Source organism: Microtus oregoni, unplaced genomic scaffold (genome assembly GCF_018167655.1).
Source record: "Microtus oregoni isolate MIOR12 unplaced genomic scaffold, Mior012 000004F_ref0000308, whole genome shotgun sequence".
In the NCBI taxonomy this organism is placed as follows: domain Eukaryota; kingdom Metazoa; phylum Chordata; class Mammalia; order Rodentia; family Cricetidae; genus Microtus; species Microtus oregoni.
Genome location: NW_024543063.1, coordinates 40,827,685 through 40,845,993, shown reverse-complemented (window position 1 = coordinate 40,845,993; position 18,309 = coordinate 40,827,685). Strand labels below are relative to the sequence as shown.

Below are 18,309 nucleotides of genomic sequence, written 5' to 3'. Positions count from 1 at the left end.
GAGTTACAGGTGACTATGAAGTACCAGGTGGGTGCAGGGAATCAAATTCTGGTCCTCAGGAAGAGCAGGCCATGCTCTTAACTACTAACCATCTCTTCAGTCCCTAGACCTGTACTTGATATAACATGGATTTTATAGTAATCCATTTTATCATGTGTTAGAAACATATCATTATGCAAGCCAGACAAAGCAGTACACACCTTGGAGCCCCAGCACGTGGGTGGCTGACATAGGGTGATACTGATTTTGAAACCATCTTGGGCTGCATATCAAACTCTGTAACTAAAGAAGGAACCAAAATCAGGGCTGGGGCGATTATTCAGTGGATAAAGCATGTGCGGAACAAGAGTGAGGACTTGAGTCTAAATTCCTGAGAGTACCAGATGTGGTGGTACATGTCTGTAATCCTAATTCTCCAAGGGAAGCAGATATGGGAGAATCCACAGTAGTTAGCAGGTCACTTAGCTTGGCATGTGCCACGGTGAGCAGCAAAGGACTCGTAAGCAAGTAGAGGGGAGAGCTAACACCCAAGACCTTTTGACCTCCATGAGCACAATGTAGCGTGTACATGCGTGCGTTCACACAGACATGGGTGGAGGCACATGCACTCATTCACTCACAATCATAGGAGAGTTTGACCACTAGAAATTTCATCAGCATAAGTGTTTGAAAAGCAACAAATGGTGCTGGCATAACCTGATGTCAACATGTAGAAGAATGAAAATAGAACAATATTTATCACCATGCACAAAACTCAAGCCCAAATGGTTTAAAGACCTCAATATAAGTCCGACCATACTGAACCTGATAGAAGAGAAAGTGGGAAGTATTCTTCAATGCACGAGCACAAGAGACCACTTTCTTAATATAACCCCAGTAGCACAGACACTGAGAACAACAATTAATAAATGGGACCACTGAAAACTGAGAAGCTTCTGTAAAGCAAAGGACACAGTCGATAAGACAAAAAGTCAGCCTACTGAATCGGATAAAATCTTCACCAACCCCACACCAGACAAAAGACTGATCATCAAAATATATAAAGAACTCAAGAATTTAGACATCAAAATTCTAAATAACCCAATTAAAAATGGGGTACAGAACTAAACAGAGAATTCTCAACAGAAGAATCTCAAATGGCCAAAAGATACTTAAGAAAATGCTCAACATCCTTAGCCATCAGGGAAATGCAAATCAAAACAACTCTAAGATACCATCTTACAACTGTAAGAATGGCTAAGATCAAAAACTCTAGCTTATGCTAGAGAGAATGTAGAGTAAGGTGAACACTCATTCATTGCTGGTAGGAAGGCACACTTGTACAACCACTTTAGAAATCAGCATGGTAGTTTCTCAGAAAATTTGAAATCAACTTACCTCAGGATCCAGCCATACCACTCTTGGGTATATACCCAAAAGATGCTCAACCATACTACGACGATGTTCATAGCAGAATTAATAGTAATAGCCAGTACCTGGAAACAACCTAGATGCCCTCAACCAAAGAATGGATAAAGAAAATGTGGCATATTTACACATTAGTTAAAAAACAGTTTAAAAATCTTGAATTTTGCATGCAAATGGATGGAATTAGAAAACACTATCCTGAGTGAGGTAACCCAGACCCAAAAAGATGAATACGGTATGAACTCACTCATAAGTGGATACTAGCTATAAACAAAAGAAATTGAGCCTATAGTTCATGATCCTAGAGAAGCTAAGTAATAAGGTGAATCCCAAGAAGAACATAAATAGATCCACCTGGAAAGTCGAAACAGAGGAGATCGCCTGACAAAATTGGGAGCATGGGGGAGGGTGGAGAAGAGAAGGTAGAGGGGTGAATAGATGAAGGGAGAAGGGGAGGGGTGAGTAGAACATGAGGTAATGGGATAGTCTAGAAGGAAAAAGGACAGAGATGAGAGCAAGGAAAGAGATACCTTGATTGAGGGAGGCATTATAGGGTTAGCAAGAAACCTGGCTCTAGAGAAATTCCCAGGAATCCACAAGGATGACCCCAGCTAACCCCTAAGCATTAGAGGAGAGGGGGACCCAATCTTGACTTGGCTTATAGTCAAACTGATGAATATCTTAAATATCACCATAGAACCTTCATCCAGCAACTGATAGAAACAGAGGCAGAGACTGGCATCGGTGCACTGGGCTAAGCTCCCAATGTCCAGTTGAAGAGTAAGAGGAAAGAGAATATGAACAAAGAGGTTAAGACCATGATGGGTTCACCCACTGAAAAAGTCTACCTGAGCTAATGGGAGCTCACCAACTCCAGCCAGACTGGGAAGGAACAGGCATAGGACCAAATTAGACCCTCTGATTGTGGCTGACAGTTGCATGGCTGGGGTAGACTGACGGGCCACTGGCAGTGGCACCAGGATTTATCCCTGCTGCATGTACTGGCTTTTAGGAAACCTATTCTCTTTGAATGGATACTTTGCTCAGCCTAGATATAGTAGGGAGGACCTTGGACCTTTGCCAAAGCATTGTTTATGCCTTACCCTCTCTGAGGATTGGATGTAGGTGGGGCAGGAGGGTATGTGGGGGGAATGGGAGGAGGGGAAGGAGTAGGAAATTGGATTGGTATGTATAATGAAAAAATATAGTTTGTTTTCTTTTAAAAAATTAATCAATTAATTGAAAAAGAAAACGGAAAGCAAACTCTAAGAAAAAAAAAAGCCTAAGGAGAAACAACAGATTGGAGCCATTCATTTTGGCACATCTGTGCTTGGTGGGCAAGTTAGAGGACACATGGGGACCTGCACTTATGGGTTAAGTAAGTAAGCAAAGATTTGCCACTCTGAGTGCAGACTCCTAAAGGTCATGCTGGAAGGACAAATGGGGGACTATTCATAATTTACTCTAATCTTAGTCATGAGCTTTATAACTCTATTCTATCTTTTCAGTAGAGTCCACTCTCAGAAATAGCCTTTCTAGTAAGTATCTAATCTGCCTTCTTCATTGCTGGGCCTAAGTATCTTTCACATAGCAATCCAGAATTGGTTCCTGGAAAATTCCTTTCTTGGATGATAGGACAGTGTGCTTTTAACCCTGGGTAGGATCTGTGTCCCTTTTAGTATATGCATGACAGAACAATGTGACCAGTTTAAGAGAGCTTTGGTGCCCTTTCACGCTGCAAACATGGGGGAAACTCATTCAGCTTAATAAGGCGATTACAAATGGCTCCCCGTCTTCACAGGATGATTGCATTTTGGTTTGCTGACTTGCATGGTCTCTGGCTGTAAGACTGACTGGCAAATCCACCACAGAGAATTCAGCTTCCCTATCCCTGCTTCACCTAGAACACAGCTATTGTGTCCTTTGCCTTTGAGAGGAAGGGCAATGACATGAGTGTCGCCTTAAGAAGAGCTAGAGACTGTGTTGCAGTGGAAGCTCCATGGTTTTTATAAGGGCCTTATTATATTTATATAACATTGTGAGTTTATTTGGAAATGTGTATGTTACATTCAAAGAGAGTGAGAGCAAGAGTGAGCAAGGATGAGGGAGAATCAGTTCTATGTACTTTGACAGTCATAGTAAATACGTGCCATGGAGCTCAATCAGGGAGCGCCTGATGTCAGACCGTTACTCTTAGGGAGAAAGTGTTTCTGTGAAGCCTCTGGTCACAAAGGTTTTCTCTAGCAATCTTAGGCCAAATCTATGTACACAACCTTATGCTTAATCTGTGTGGGGTCCTTTTAAAAGATATTGAGTATACAATATATGGTTTTAATGTCTTTATTGTTTGATAATTTCATATAGAAATAAAATGTGTTTTGATCAAATCCACCCCCCCCCCCTTTTCATTCCTCATTCCCAACAACCACTTTTCCCTCCCAACAACATACGCTCTTTTGAGAAAACCCACTGAGTCCACTTAGCTGCTTGACTGTGCAAGGGCTCCACATCCTAAAATGCTCCTCTCGAGAGACTCTCTCTCTCCCCCTCCCTCTCTCTCTGTATGTGTGTGTGTTTCCTCCTTTGTTTTCCCTTTCTCCCTCACTTACTATGTTGTCTAGGCTGGCTTCGAACTCCTAATTCTCCTATATCACCTGTCCTTCCAAGAAGTGGGATTGTAGGCATATCCTTCACATTTGGTATGGGGGACAATTCAAATGACGTCCTGATATCTATGCCTTTACTTTCCATAGCTTCAGTGACTGTGGTCAATTACAGTCTGCAAATACTAAATGGAAAATCCCAGAAGTAAGCAGTTCGTAGGGCTTCAATGATGCTTTCGGTATATTCTTTCGATTCTAGTCTTGAGTTACTACTGCTAATGACTGACTATGCTTAATTTGTATGTTATACTTTATCATAGTTATGTATATGCAGAAAAAGGCACAGTACATATAAGGTTCGGGCATCCATGGGTGTCTTGTAATGTGTCCCCCAGAGAAGGTGAGTCTTCAGTAGATTCATGCCTTGCAGTTGATCTGAAATGTCTTCTGCCACTCATGAGCCACTGACTGTCTTGTGTTTGCTATTGAAAGCTTTTCCTCTACTTCTCCCCTCAGGTGCTGGCTTAGGTGATGGCCAGTGGCACTCTGTCTCCTTTTCTGCTAAAAGGAATCAGCTGACTGTGGTCGTGGATGGACACGTCACCCCGGCTTCTCATTGGCTGGGATCTGAGCAGGTTAATTCAGGAGGCATCTTTTATTTTGGAGGTAAGAAACGGAGTCCGGTCATATGGTCCATTGGATCATGTTTGTGTTCCCAGTTCTGTGTCTTGGGGATGGTGTCTCACATGCTTTGATCAGTGCTAACCCTGCTAACCCAGGACTATTTTTTAACTCTCTTTAAACATGGAAATATTGAGTGGATCAAAATGACAAATTATGACTTAAAATGAATTCCTATAAAGCAGACTTCCTTATGCTTATGGTTTTTATAATGAGATTTATTTTAAGGAGGTCACTTTCTTCCATTCTTATTTTCAAGCTTTGTTAGATTTTTCTAGTGTTCAATGGCCCTTGCACACCGTCCTCTGATTTGATGGGTTGATGTCACTGCGGTGTTTCTCTGATCTGACTCATAGTTCCCCTAGAGGGTTCTCACTGCTTCCCCACTGCCCAGTACAGAACTCAATATTATGCCAATGGACAAATAATCTAACCTAATTAGTCATAGCAACTCGATCTCTTTGTTGAAGAAAAACAAATACACTAGCGCATTTGATAAAAGCAGGACAGCAGCCTTCAGCGTCAGCCTTTTCCTTAGGGAACAGAACAAATGAACTGTTTAGCCGTCTTATGGATGGTTGGTTGAAATAAAAGCTTGGCAAAGCAGACTCGTGGCATAAAAATGAGTTTTTACAACTGAAGTGAAAATACTAGGCTCTTCGACATAGGGAGTGCAGGCAGTAGCAAGACATAATTATGTCACCGCATTCCCCATAATACCGTTGTTTGGCTATTGCATGACTACAGTTTAATAGTTGCTTCTGGGGCCAGAAAGATGCATTGGTGGTTCAAGTTCATACTGTTCTTCTAGTGCATCAGAGTTCTGTTTCCAGACCCCTGTCAGGTAGTTCACAACTGCCTACAACTCTAGATCTAGGAGATCTGATACTTCCAATCTTTGACGCACATAAACACACACACACACACCCTCACACACCCTCACACACACACTCTCTCACACACAAAATTAACTATAAAATAAATCTTAAAAATAATAAGTAATTCTAGAATCATTTTGATATGAAAAATGATTTTCAATTTCAGTAATTATCAATGAAATGCAAATGATTTTTAAAAATTGTTATAAAGACTCAGATCCATTCACCAGAGGTTAAATGCAAATTAAAGAACAAATTAAAACAAAGTTAAAGAAGGAAGATAAAAGCAAGGGCCTGGAGAGATGACTTGCTGGCTGCACTTGCAGAGGACCCAAATTTAACTCTTAGCAACCACCACATGGAGGTTTACACCACCTGATCCTTCAGCTTCATGGAATCCAGCACCCTCTTCTGACTTCTGCGGTACCTATACTTATATATACACACACGGAAACATATATGCATGCACAATTTAATGGAAAATCTTTAAGAAAAAAACTCATGTAATCCAATACTGCAAAAAGCAGCAAAATAGTATTTTAAATGATATAATTGCTTCCCAAACTGAGATTTGTTCATCTATGGACTAAATTGCTTCACAAAACATGATGGATTTTGAGATTACCCTAGGAACATAGTTTTTAATCAATAGTAAGGTATATGGAATACGTTAACCCAGAGCTTTCAATCCAAATGAAAGGATTTAGAACAGAGAAAGAGATAATAAAAATAGCCCACCAAGCATACTGTTAAAGGCTACAAAATAAGAATAGAAGCTTGGATAAAACTGTTAATAAATCATGAAAATGAAATTGTCTTTCTTACAGCATTTTATGACCTCTATGTTCAGATTTAGTAATACTTGGCTATTTGATGCATTTTCTCTGGCTACTCTGTTTATTCACGCTGTATATTTGAGAGTGAAGTATATGCATGCTATAATTTTTGTTTATTATGATATGCATGTCACACTCTGTACTATTCTAAAATGGTTTAGATTCACCAAGATTTACTGAAATATCGCAAAGTTACACAGAGCTTTACTGTGTACCCCATACCTAAGTTTTCTTTATTGTCCTTGTTTTAGATTTTATGTACATTTAAGGAATACCAATGACTTTTTGATGTATTTGTGTGTCTGTAAGCATGAATGTGGTACACACACACACACACACACACACACACACACACACGGGTGCAGATGCCCCCCAGTATATGTGGAGGCCAAAGAAGGATGTAAGGCATCCTGACTTATTGCTCTCCACCTTATTCCTTTGAAGCATGGTCTCTCAATGAACCTGAAGAGAGGCTGTTCTCTAGCAAGCTCCAGGAATCCTCCTATCTCCACCTGTCTCCACAGTGCTTGGGCAAAAGGCATGTGTAATGCCATGCCTAGCTTTTATTTCACTACTGGGGATTTGTTTTTTTTTTTTGAGTGAAAAATATTTAAACATTTTATTAAATATACTTTTATTAGTTAAATCTCATTTGACAATTTTCTTTTTTTTAAACTTTTTTTTTATTGAGAAAAGGAAAAAAAGAAAAAAAAAACAAATTTCCTCCTCCTCCCAGCCTCCCATTTCCCTCCCCCTCCTCCCATCCTTCTCCCCCTCCTCCCACCCTTCTCCCCCTCCCCCCACTCCTCTCCCCCTCCCTCTCCAGCCCAAAGAGCAGTCAGGGTTCCCTGCCCTGTGGTAAGTCCTAGGTCCTCCCCCCTCCGTCCATGTCTAGGAAGGTGAACATCCAAACTGGCTAGGCTCCCACAAAGCCAGCACATTACGTAGGTTCAAAACCCCGTGCCATTGTCCTTGGGTTCTCATCAGCCCTCATTGTTCACCATGGAGGAGTAGAAGACTGGAAATAATCAAACTGAGAGCTGAAATCAACAAAATAGAAACACAGAAAACAATACAAAGAATCAATGAAACAAAAAGCTGGTTCCTGGAGAAAATCAACAAGATTGACAAACCCCTATCCAAACTAATCAAACGGCAGAGAGAGAATTTGCAAATTAATAAGATCAGAAATGAAAAGGGGGACATAACCACAGACACAGAGGAAATTCAGAGAATCATTAGATCTTACTACAAAAGCCTATATGCCACAAAACTGGAAAATGTAAAGGAAATGGACACTTTTTTAGATAAATACCATATACCAAAGTTAAACCAGGACTACTGGGGATTTGAACTCGCTTCCTCGTGGTTGTACAAGTGCTCTTACCCACAGATCTATCTCTCAACCCCTCTAAAAACATTTAAAAAAATGCAAATCTTCTCATACATAGTTTTACTTAAGAAAGACTAAGTCTGTCATGCTTGTTTATCCTCTAGGAGGTCCCCAGATGACTCCTATCTGAATTAAGAGTTCATTTTTATTTTTCCATTGTTTATAAATTTATAAGAATTTATGATATTCCTGAAAGATATGCTATAGAGCATCTACAGTAAAGCCCTAGCACCATGCCCTTTTAATAGATGCCCTGTGGCGTCTTAGTTATCCCAATATTTTCAGGGTTTGGCTTCAAGCATGCATTGAGAAATTCAGTCAGTGCAGAAACCAAACATATTAGGATTTGGGGAATAGGAATTCTGTATCCCAAAACATTAAATGCATAGTTTCCCTGAGAAACTCTGGGTAACATTAGCAAAGTCGTGTTTGGGGAAGGGGTAAAGTAGGGCATTCTAAAGTGCAGTGCTCTGTCATTGGTGACTTTTCTCTACCCTACCCATTCCTGCTGGACTGGCATCTCTTCTGCCTGCTTGTCCCTGCAGCTGCTTATAAAGTAATCATTCGGAGGCTTATTAATTATAATTGTTTTGCCGATGGTTCAGGCTTCTTACAGGCTAGCTCTACATATAAATTAACCATTTCTAATAATCTGTTTATCGCCCCGTACCCCATGGCTTACCAGTAATACTCTGGCATCTTACTCCTCCTGCAAGGGCTGGCGTCTCTCCACCTCCACCTCCACCTCCTTTCTCTCAGTTTCTGCTTTGATTTCCCACCTTGCTATATTCTGCCCTGCCATAGGCCAAAGCAGATTCTTTATTAATCAATGGTAATAAAATATATTCACAGTACACAGAGGGGCATCCCACATCAGCGCTGGCAATCCAGCACTGGCCTGATTGCCAGGCTGGTAATGGCAGTGGGATAACCACACTCTTTCATTTTCTAACTTGAAGTTTAGTGTCCCTCCACAACATCATGTCCCAGTTGTTCAACACTGAAAACTTGTCCTGTGTGGAGGGAGATCCCTTTATCACTGCAGCTTACTTTGTCGAGGTAGAGCACAGTTTTGCAACAGTTAATACTTTACCAATTATTAAAATATTCATGATTTAAAAAAAAACACGTTCTGAGAAACTCCCCCATGGTCTTTCCTGTGTTTGTCTCCAAATACAACTGCAAGTTCAAAGTGATAGTGTCAAAATCCAGTCACACTGACTTAACTGCCATACTCTACTGGGAAGAGTTCATTCTGCCCCAACAGCTTGGGTTCTGGCCCCACTCTGCAGCCTTCATAGTGACAGCCCCATTGGCTGTTAGGATGGACGACTCCTTCTCAAAGAGCAGAACTCTGTATGCAACACAAAACATCCACGATTTATCCATCACCTTGCTCCCTTTCCTCTTCACCTTTCTTCTTTCAATTGAGTGCTTTGCAAAAATCAGAGAGCACCATGGGACACCGCTCAGTTTTGACCATTTATCAGCCTCACGTTTTAAGTCTTGGTTCTCTGCATGGAAGATAGTTGCATGTCTAATTTCTATAAATTCCCTCATGTCATTTTTTTTGATGGGTATCACAGCATCACAAACTGGGGATGCCAACGGAGATGCAGAGTATGCATGTTCTAGTTCCCCATACAAAAAATAAGCATCAAGTATCTGAGGACCAGGTCAGTCCACCATGAAATGCCATCTCCCTTCTGGAAAAGCAGCACACATTGGTAATTTATGTGTCATCTCCAGAGGCATTTAACACAATGACTGCCTCTGGTAATGGATCCATTCATCAATTCGGCATTAAGAATTCTCCGGCCATCTTCCTACTTTAGAACTTTCACAAGCTTTCACAGTATTCTACTTCTCCCTGGTATTGCACAGTGTTAGCCCACGGTTGCCTTTTCAAAGACTAATGAGAGGAACCTGATAGAACCCTGCTTTACTCTTGGAATTTCTTAATGAACATTGCATCTAGGAATATGAAGTACCCATGATCTGACTCTTGGCTTTGTCTACAGTTTTTTTTTTTTTCTGTCTTTCTTTGTGATTTGGTTTGTCTCGTCTTGCTTCCTGCAGACATGCTGCATGATTTAATACATTCTGACTTAGTTTGGGATGTGCTGGGCAACACTAGCCATAGAAGAATGTAGTCAAGTATTTACACTCCTGCTGTATCGGAACTGTCATCTGTCCATGAGCCCTTTCTACTCTCTCCTGCCATTTGGATAACAGACCAAAGAGAGTATAATAATCTTGAGTGCAGTGTATCTTTCCCTGGGAAAAGTGAGCAAATGTCTCTTTGCTCCAAATAGGGCACCTACAACAGACCAAAGAAATGATTTAATCCAAGTGTAGTTTGTGAATCATTGGGTCTATTGGGGCCCTTTATGAGAACATGGCTGGCTCCAAGGCACTTGTGTCACAGATGCTAACTCTGCCATGGGATGCTGACTCACTGAAACTGTATCTCTGGAATTACCTTCATAACTTCAAGGCAGCTGCACCAGAACCACCTTCACCTCTCTCCAGCACTTTCCTTACTGCTTATATAACCCGGGGGAGGGGGAGGTTTTTTAACTTTTGTGTGATTGCTGAGTCTTATAAGCCTGCCTCTTCCCGCCAGGAAGCATTCACATCAGAGGATATAACTACATAACACTGTACTATGGTCCAGAAGAATTTTAATTACTGGAAATTCAAACATTACTATGTACCTCAAATCACTACTCAAAAAAGCTGTGATGGCCTTTTGTTGATATATTAAATTTGAAACTTTGAAATTTCCATTAAAATCAAAATAGCATATTTCAGAGTGCCTGCTAATAGTTTTAAATAGCATTGGTCTTCTCTTGCCATATAAATGTATTTTGCTGGGAAAAGAAAGCATTAAAGAGAGATATCCTTGGTGAAAATATTGAATTGTAATGGAAATTTCCAGGTGGAAAACTAGCAGTGAGGAATTAAGAAGTTGCTGCTTCCCTTCTAATTCTGTGAAATCGTAGTCATGGCTGACAGCCATAGCAGCAAAGAAAGATTGATGGAAAATATGTAAGTGAAATATATGTGCTCATACTCCATAAAATTATTTACTTCACTTGAATAAACATTTAGAACATCATTAAACCCAGACAGTAATGGCTAATATTATATTTGTTATTTAAATAATGAGAACAAATCTTAAATGTTAGAAAAAAATTGGCATAAAGAGGACATTCTTTGCTGAGCCAAAAAATAAATAAAATCAAACAGCGAAATACTTTTTGACATTTAGCCATTTGTATTTGTCAAAAATATACGGGGCTCTTACATGTATAAGGAAATAAAGTATTTAATCAAATAAAGAGTTGGTAATTTTATTCTATGTCAATATATCTCCTTCTCAGATAGTTAGGTTTAAGTGCAGAGGCATTTCATTATTACCGATTTATCTTTTCTTGTCTTCAGTGTACACTTATCCTAGTTCACGTTTTGAGTTTTTCAGTTTAAAGACTAAGTTCCCTCTTAAGCTATAGAAAATTTGACACTGCTTACTGGCACACTTAGTATTTTGGATCCAATAACTAAAGTTCTAATTTTAGATTAAGCTAAATCAGTGCCCACAATTATAACCACTCTAGAGGCTTCCTTTGAATCCTATGGAAATAAAGAAAACACTTTGCATAGATTTAGAGGAAGCCAATAATGGTTCCAGCGGGTTTATTTCTCTCTTCTAATGCAGAAGATAATCAAATGTCTGTTTTATTTATTTATTTGTCTATCTAAATTCTGCTGTGATCCCGAATACTGATTTTCTAATATTGCACTGTGGATTCACTTTGCTTTGTTCTTATCAGGTTGCCCAGACAAAAGCTTTGGATCGAGGTGTAAGAGCCCAGTAGGTGGATTTCAAGGATGCATGAGACTCATATCCATCAACAACAAAATGGTAGATCTGATTGCAGTTCAGCAGGGGTCCCTTGGCAACTTCAGTGACCTTCAGATAGACTCATGTGGCATTTCAGACAGGTAAGGACAGCCGCAATCTCCGTATTGACCTATTCAAAATGTTGATAATAAACTTTTGTCATGTATTTTTCTCACTACTGATATATAAGAAATGAATTGTATCTACATTAAAAAGTAGTAATTTCCTTGTATAACATATTTTGAATAATAATAAATACTAAGTATAAGATATGTGACTGTTAATTACACATTAACATACTACCAACCTACAAGGTTTGATGCTCATGCTGTTGTGTTTTTATTTTCATTTGTTTTTAATGTATATGTGTATGTGTGTGTATACAATATTTGAGCAACAGTCCATTTGTGTATGAATGTGGGCACACATGTGTATATCATGTCAAGCATGTGGAGTTAAGAAGACAACCTGGGTGTCCCTTCTCATCTTCTACCTCGAGTTAGACAGGCTCTCTTGCTATTTGGACTATGAGCTTTAAGGAACTCTTTTGTCTCCACTTAGCAACCTCTTGAGAATTTCTGGGGTTCCAGAAATGCTATCAGGTTCATCTTTGTGGGGATTATGTGAATCTGAACTCAGGTCACTATGCTTACACAATAAGCGAGTTAACCACTGGATCAACTTCCCTACCCTGTTATAGTTCTAGAAGGGCATAAATGTACCAAAACATGTCATTAAAATCAACACACTGTGTCTCTTACCCAAACAGTAAAATTGACTATGAGGTACAGAAACCTGTGTGGTTGATTATCGAGCTGGCTTTAGATACCCTGAGAGGTGGATATATTCAGAGGCAGGGGAACGTGGCTTGTGCCTAGTCTAATGGGCACTGTCGCATCCCATTACTGTCTTCTGTGTGGGAGTAGGAGAATCACTGCCCCTAGGAATGCTGGAGGTGTTGTATTGATCAGGGTGTGAGCATGACCCCATAAACTCAGCAGGAGCATGGGCGCAGGGTATGGCAGGCAGGATTCGAGAGTTCATTGTAGAGGCTGAACAACTTCTGACACAATAGCCAACAGGTAGTAATAATTAAAAACTGTAGGTAGGCCTGGACAACTGTAGTGAAGGAGTCATTCCAGCCGTGCTGCTAACCAAGGATGCTAGTTTTAATTACGGAGTTCGGTGGAATGTCACGCTGTTGCAGATTTAAATCCATATACTGGGCCTCGAACTAAGCATATAAATGCTATGAAGTGTTTAAATCTACCCTCACATAATCTTGACAGTGACTATGTCTGAGGAATAGAGAAATTGATGTGTGGAGAAGAAAGGTTGACTAAGAAAACATAGAGCCAGGAAGCCAGATCTTTATTCCTGGGATGCCATGCATCCTCTCTGGGTATACATTAGAATTATGGGTGGGTAATCTTTCATCCAGGCATAATAAATATCATTTAATGGTTTAATAACATAATTTAAAATAAGTGGTAACATTAAAATTTGATGGGAACTTAGTCTAATGCAATCTTTTCTTTTTTTTTACTTTTGAAAAAGTGTAGCTAGGTTTAAGAAAGATCAAAGTTATACGTAAATCATACATACAAACTCACTCACTTGTGTACACATGGTTCTTCATGCATGTGCTTTAAACTCACATAGTCCTCAAACATCGTGTTTCACACACACACACATGCATATGCTCAGTCACGTGACTGGAAACTCCTTACACAACCTTTGTGCTGATTTATTATACACATTCACATGTGTCCATAAGGAGAGAACTATACCATCCTCGTACCCATACTCAGTAACGTCATCTTCCTGCTTTTTACATACCCATGTGCGCTCTCTCCTCCAAATGTGATTTCTTCATCCTCTGTTGACATGAGCGGTGTTGTCCTAAGTCATGAGACTCTACTAAGGTAGGATCAGCAGCTGTTCCTGTCCCCAAATCTGGAGCAGCGCACTGGCCACTTCTTGGCCTTTAACCCCAAGTGTTCATCGAACCATCGTCCAGCTAGGCTCATCCTGTCCCTCTCAGGGTCTGAGTTTCTCCCCATAGTCCTCCACTCTTGCTCTCCTCTTTTCCACGGAAGCCTACGAGTCCACCAAGCCTCCAGCAGGTTTGTTCCAAGCATTTGAAGACAAGCTATCTCTTGTGGCACAGAGAGCATGGCTCTGTGAGGAGTAGCTGGGGGAGGCAGTTGTGTGAGATGTTCTCATTAGTTACTGTTCTGAGGAAGGGAGACCTATAGGTAACTAATGTTTAGTTCCCCTGAATGTGATAATGTCCTAGATCTAGATTCAACATCATTCATTCCAGCCAAGCATTATAGCCTATGAAAGCCTTTGAAAATGAGATTGTGCAGGACAGAGAATCTGGCTAAATGAAAATTTTGCCTGTCACTTCAGGTTTGAGTATGTCGATGGATGTGTTTGTTCAAAGTCACACACAATGAAAATAGTGATGGAAATGTCCAGGAGAAAGATTTAGAAGCCTGAGAAAATGGGTTGATGGATTGTTTTACTTTGTATTGGAATGGCTAGTACAGAGGGAAGTGTACAACGCAATTGTTTAGAGTCCTTGGTCAGGACAAGAGCTCCGCCATGCAGTGCAGATTGCCATAGGTTACAAGCTGGCGAACATTCCCATGTAATGAATTTAGAAAACTTCACAATTCAGTCTTTCACATTTTATTTAAAATTGTGAAAAGCCTCACCTGTCTAGTTTGAATGGAGTAAAACGAGCCCAGTAAGCCTTTGGAAGAAGATCAACAGGAAACAGCCCATGCACCATGACATTTGAAGACTTTTTTGTTCATTTGGATTTTAGGCAAAACCATTGAAACAGCTCTGAGAAATTTTAAAGAAAGGTCACCTCTGTTGTCATTTTCAAATTGATTATAAACTAAGGTTGGTACTGTTTTGATAGTTTTTAAATGCCTTTTTTTTACTAGATTATCATTGAGCTGAAATGTTTAAGAATTAAATTATGATAGTGTGTCTGAATGGGTTCCTGCCAATCTATAAGAATACTAAAAACATGAAATTAATGGTTGTAAAAGTATACACTTTATTTATTTATTTATTGATTGATCCCCAAGCAGCAGAAGAATTACTTTAAGATTGTCTTTGAGTGTTAGGTGTAGTGGCATAAGCACTTGGGAAGCAGAGGTAGGTGGATCTCTGTGGGTTGGAGGACAGCCTGGTCTACATCAACAACCCCCCTCCACCAACAAAAAAGATAAAGATTGTATTTATGACTACAAGGTCATGTTTGTAGTGAGACTACAGGGAACTCTCTCCTGCCTTGGATTGTTTTATTCTGTGAACAGTGGGCATCATATTTTTTAATCAAGGAGAAAATCAATAGCACTATTTTCAGCTAACATTGGAAAAAGCCTATAAGCAAAGCATCAGGTTCCTGCTTCAGTTCTGATCAGAGAGGAGGCAAAAAGTCCACTTTAAATATGTTCAGGCAGGCTCTGTAGTTTATTTATTTTTTTTAATTGAAAATGGACGAGAGCATGGGAAGCCTTGGTCTCAATATATTATCCACTCTGACTTCTGAAAGGCGTCAGGGGTCTGGGGAGTTATTCGAGTCAAACTAGAAGTTCACAAATGTCTTCTGTTCCTGTTACTTTACCCGGGTTAGGGATATTGCCACTGCAGTGCCTCTAAACCAAATGCTACCTCTGACGTTTTCATTCAAATGTGATGTTTGGGTGGAGAGATGGCTCAGTCTGTAAAATGTTTGCCTCACAAGTGTGAGGAGGACTCAAGCTCACTTCTGTAAAATGCCAGGCATGGTGGCACACTTCTGTAACCTCAGCATTTGGGGTGGGGGTAGCACAAGTTGGTCTCTGGAGCTCATTGGCTAGGCAGTCTAACTCAGCTGATGAACTTGGGTTCTGTGAGAGACCCTGTCTGAGACAAACATACATGAAGAGCCATCAAGGAAAGAGATCAGTGTCACCCTTTGGCCCCACAGCTACGGGTACACACATATGTGCAAGTGCACCTGAAGACATGCAAATGCATATACTACATACAAACACCATACCACAGACACACCATGGACCACACATACACAGATTTTAAAATCATACAATTTTATCAGCAATGAGGAGACATCTCACTGCCAGCAGAAGCTTGAGGAACACCCTATAAGGGACCTCCACTCCGTTTTTGTAAAGCTAGAGTTTGACACCACTGCCGACAAGAATTCAGGACAAGTCAGAGTTAGATGGAGCTAATGTGTTTATTAAGAGGGGGGAAACGATAGGACATGTTAGCTCTAAGTGGTGGTGTTTAGAGAGAAACAGACACATGAGGACAATATATGCCTAAGACATAGGCAGGAGCTGGGGGAGGAGGAGGAGGAGGAGGAGGAGGAGGAGGAGGAGGAGGAGGAGAGAGAAGAGTGTCTTTACAAAGACACACACACATACACACACAAGAATAATTCTGTAGCTTCCTAAGTAATGTTGTTCAAATGATGTACTTCACAGCAAATTTAAAACAAACAAAACAAAAAAAAGCAACAACAACAACAAAAGGCAAGCCATGCAGCTGTGGCACACACGTTTAATCCCAGCACTTAGGAGTTGGAGGCAGGCAGATCTCTGTGAGTTTGAGGCCAGACTGGATTACAGAGTGAATTCCAGTACAGTTAAGTTTGTTACACAGAGAAACCTTGTGTCCTAAAACAAAACAAAAACAAAACAAACAAACAAACAACAAATCAAAACAACAAAACAAAGCCAAAAAATACCCAACAAACAAAATAAAACAAAGCAAATCCTCTCTTCCTCCCCTCCCCGAAAAACTACACAAGCTGGCTTATTTATTTTTCTTATGCTAAATCATCTTCCTTTGCAAGTGAACTTTTATCAGGTGTGTTATTTAAGATCAGGGAAGAGAGGAGTGCAGACACCATTAGACTTGAAGGCGTGTTCGTTCTGGCCCTGAGTAAGCACGTCAACCTTGCACTTGGGATGTATCTATAAAAATAAGCACGACATAAATTTTTGAAACTTTAAAATTACATTTGCGTGTGTGTATTCAGGTGTATGTATATGTGTGTGCCTGTGTGTTGGTCGTCGTGTGAGTCCGTGGTATCAATCTCGGGTCATCAGGTTTGCGGCAAGTGCCTTTAGCCTCTGAGCCATCTTGCTGGCCCTTTAGGAAATTCTGACTTTGACACTTGTGTTGAAATCTTGACTCTTAACCAGTAGAAAACAACACAGATTCCAGGACAAGCTTCTTTCCTTCCAGCATCCCCTACCTCCTCCCATCTTCCCATCCTGCCTCAGATCCAAACAGTTTAATGAGGATTTATTTCCTAACAGGTGATTGTCAGTGTGATTATGTCACATTTGTTTGCTAGTCAGTGTTGATGGAAATTCACTGGGTTTCTATCCTTGTATGGAGACAGAGGATACAGGTTCTGCTATTGGTATCTGCATCCCAGTATCTCAAAGTGGTTGTCCTCGAGGGGCCCCTCCTGGGTCAGGAAACTGGTAAAAGGTTGGAGACGATTTATTCCTCAAAGGGAACAAGAACTAATTCACCACAGAAAGGTTATTTATTCATTCATTCATTCATTTTTTTTTTTTTGAGGAAATGCTCTAGAGAAAAGCAGCTCAGAAACTATAGCAACTTAGCTAACGTTTATCCAAGCTGAGAAGACTGTGGACTCAACTTCTGCCACCAGGAGTATTTCAGTCTACAGCAGAACGTCCTCAGCTCCTTCTCCCAAATGTCTCAGACCATCTTCACTTTGTCCTGTTGTCAAAAGATATGCCTGGTCCTTTAATTTTAAAAGTGGTTTATTTAGATCCACACAACTTAATAAGCATTTGCTTTCTAATGACTTATTCACCTTGGGAGAAATGATAGTGAGCTTGATGGTAAAGGTACAGGCAATAGGTGACACAAATCATACCATGCTTGAAAATTATGTTAACTGAATAGATTTTAGATGTTTTCGCCACACAAACAAACAATGAGAAATATTCGGTAGCCAGGGGCTTGAGAGTAGCTTATCTTTTAAAAGCAAGGTCGACTTACAGAGTTGGTTTACTAACACCCATCTCAGGTGGCCCATAACCATGGGGATCTCCAGCTCTCAGGAACCCAATGCCCTCTTCTGGCCTCCTCAGCCACCTGCACTCATGTGCGCGCATGCACACACACAGTTTAAAATAAAATAAATCCTAAAAAATTAACTAGCTATGTGAGATGATACATATGTTGACCTGCTTCATTACATAACAGTTTTTTTTTATCTGTAGCATCATGCTCTTTTCAGCTAATATACACAATGATTTTTTTTTTAAGGTCAAGTGACGCACATGAATTGGAAAGAAATATTTTAATTAAATACAATTCTTTAGTCTTTTGACTGTTGACCTATTTGGGCCCTGCGCAGCTTTTCAAAGCCTGGATTCAAATTAGATGATGTGCTAGGTTCTGATTTTTATTCCCTGTTAGTTTCAAATGATCCTCTTATTTTTTTTTAAAAAAATGAATTATTCATGATATAGTCTCTCAAACATAGGTTGTAATTAAAAGGATGCATTATGATTTAATACTGGAA

General features: G+C 40.1%; 1 protein-coding gene across 4 annotated transcripts in view; it reads left to right on the top strand.

Annotated features, from left to right (window-relative positions):
* The window catches only part of Cntnap4 (contactin associated protein family member 4), a 298,486-nt gene that overhangs the window by 193,219 nt on the left and 86,958 nt on the right, over positions 1 to 18,309 (top strand). For all 4 annotated transcript variants that reach the window (XM_041650847.1, XM_041650845.1, XM_041650846.1 and 1 more), the window contains exons 9-10: positions 4,527 to 4,676; positions 11,635 to 11,806. In XM_041650847.1, the coding sequence (XP_041506781.1) occupies positions 4,527 to 4,676; positions 11,635 to 11,806 (322 nt within the window). The remainder of the gene's footprint in view (positions 1 to 4,526; positions 4,677 to 11,634; positions 11,807 to 18,309) is intronic.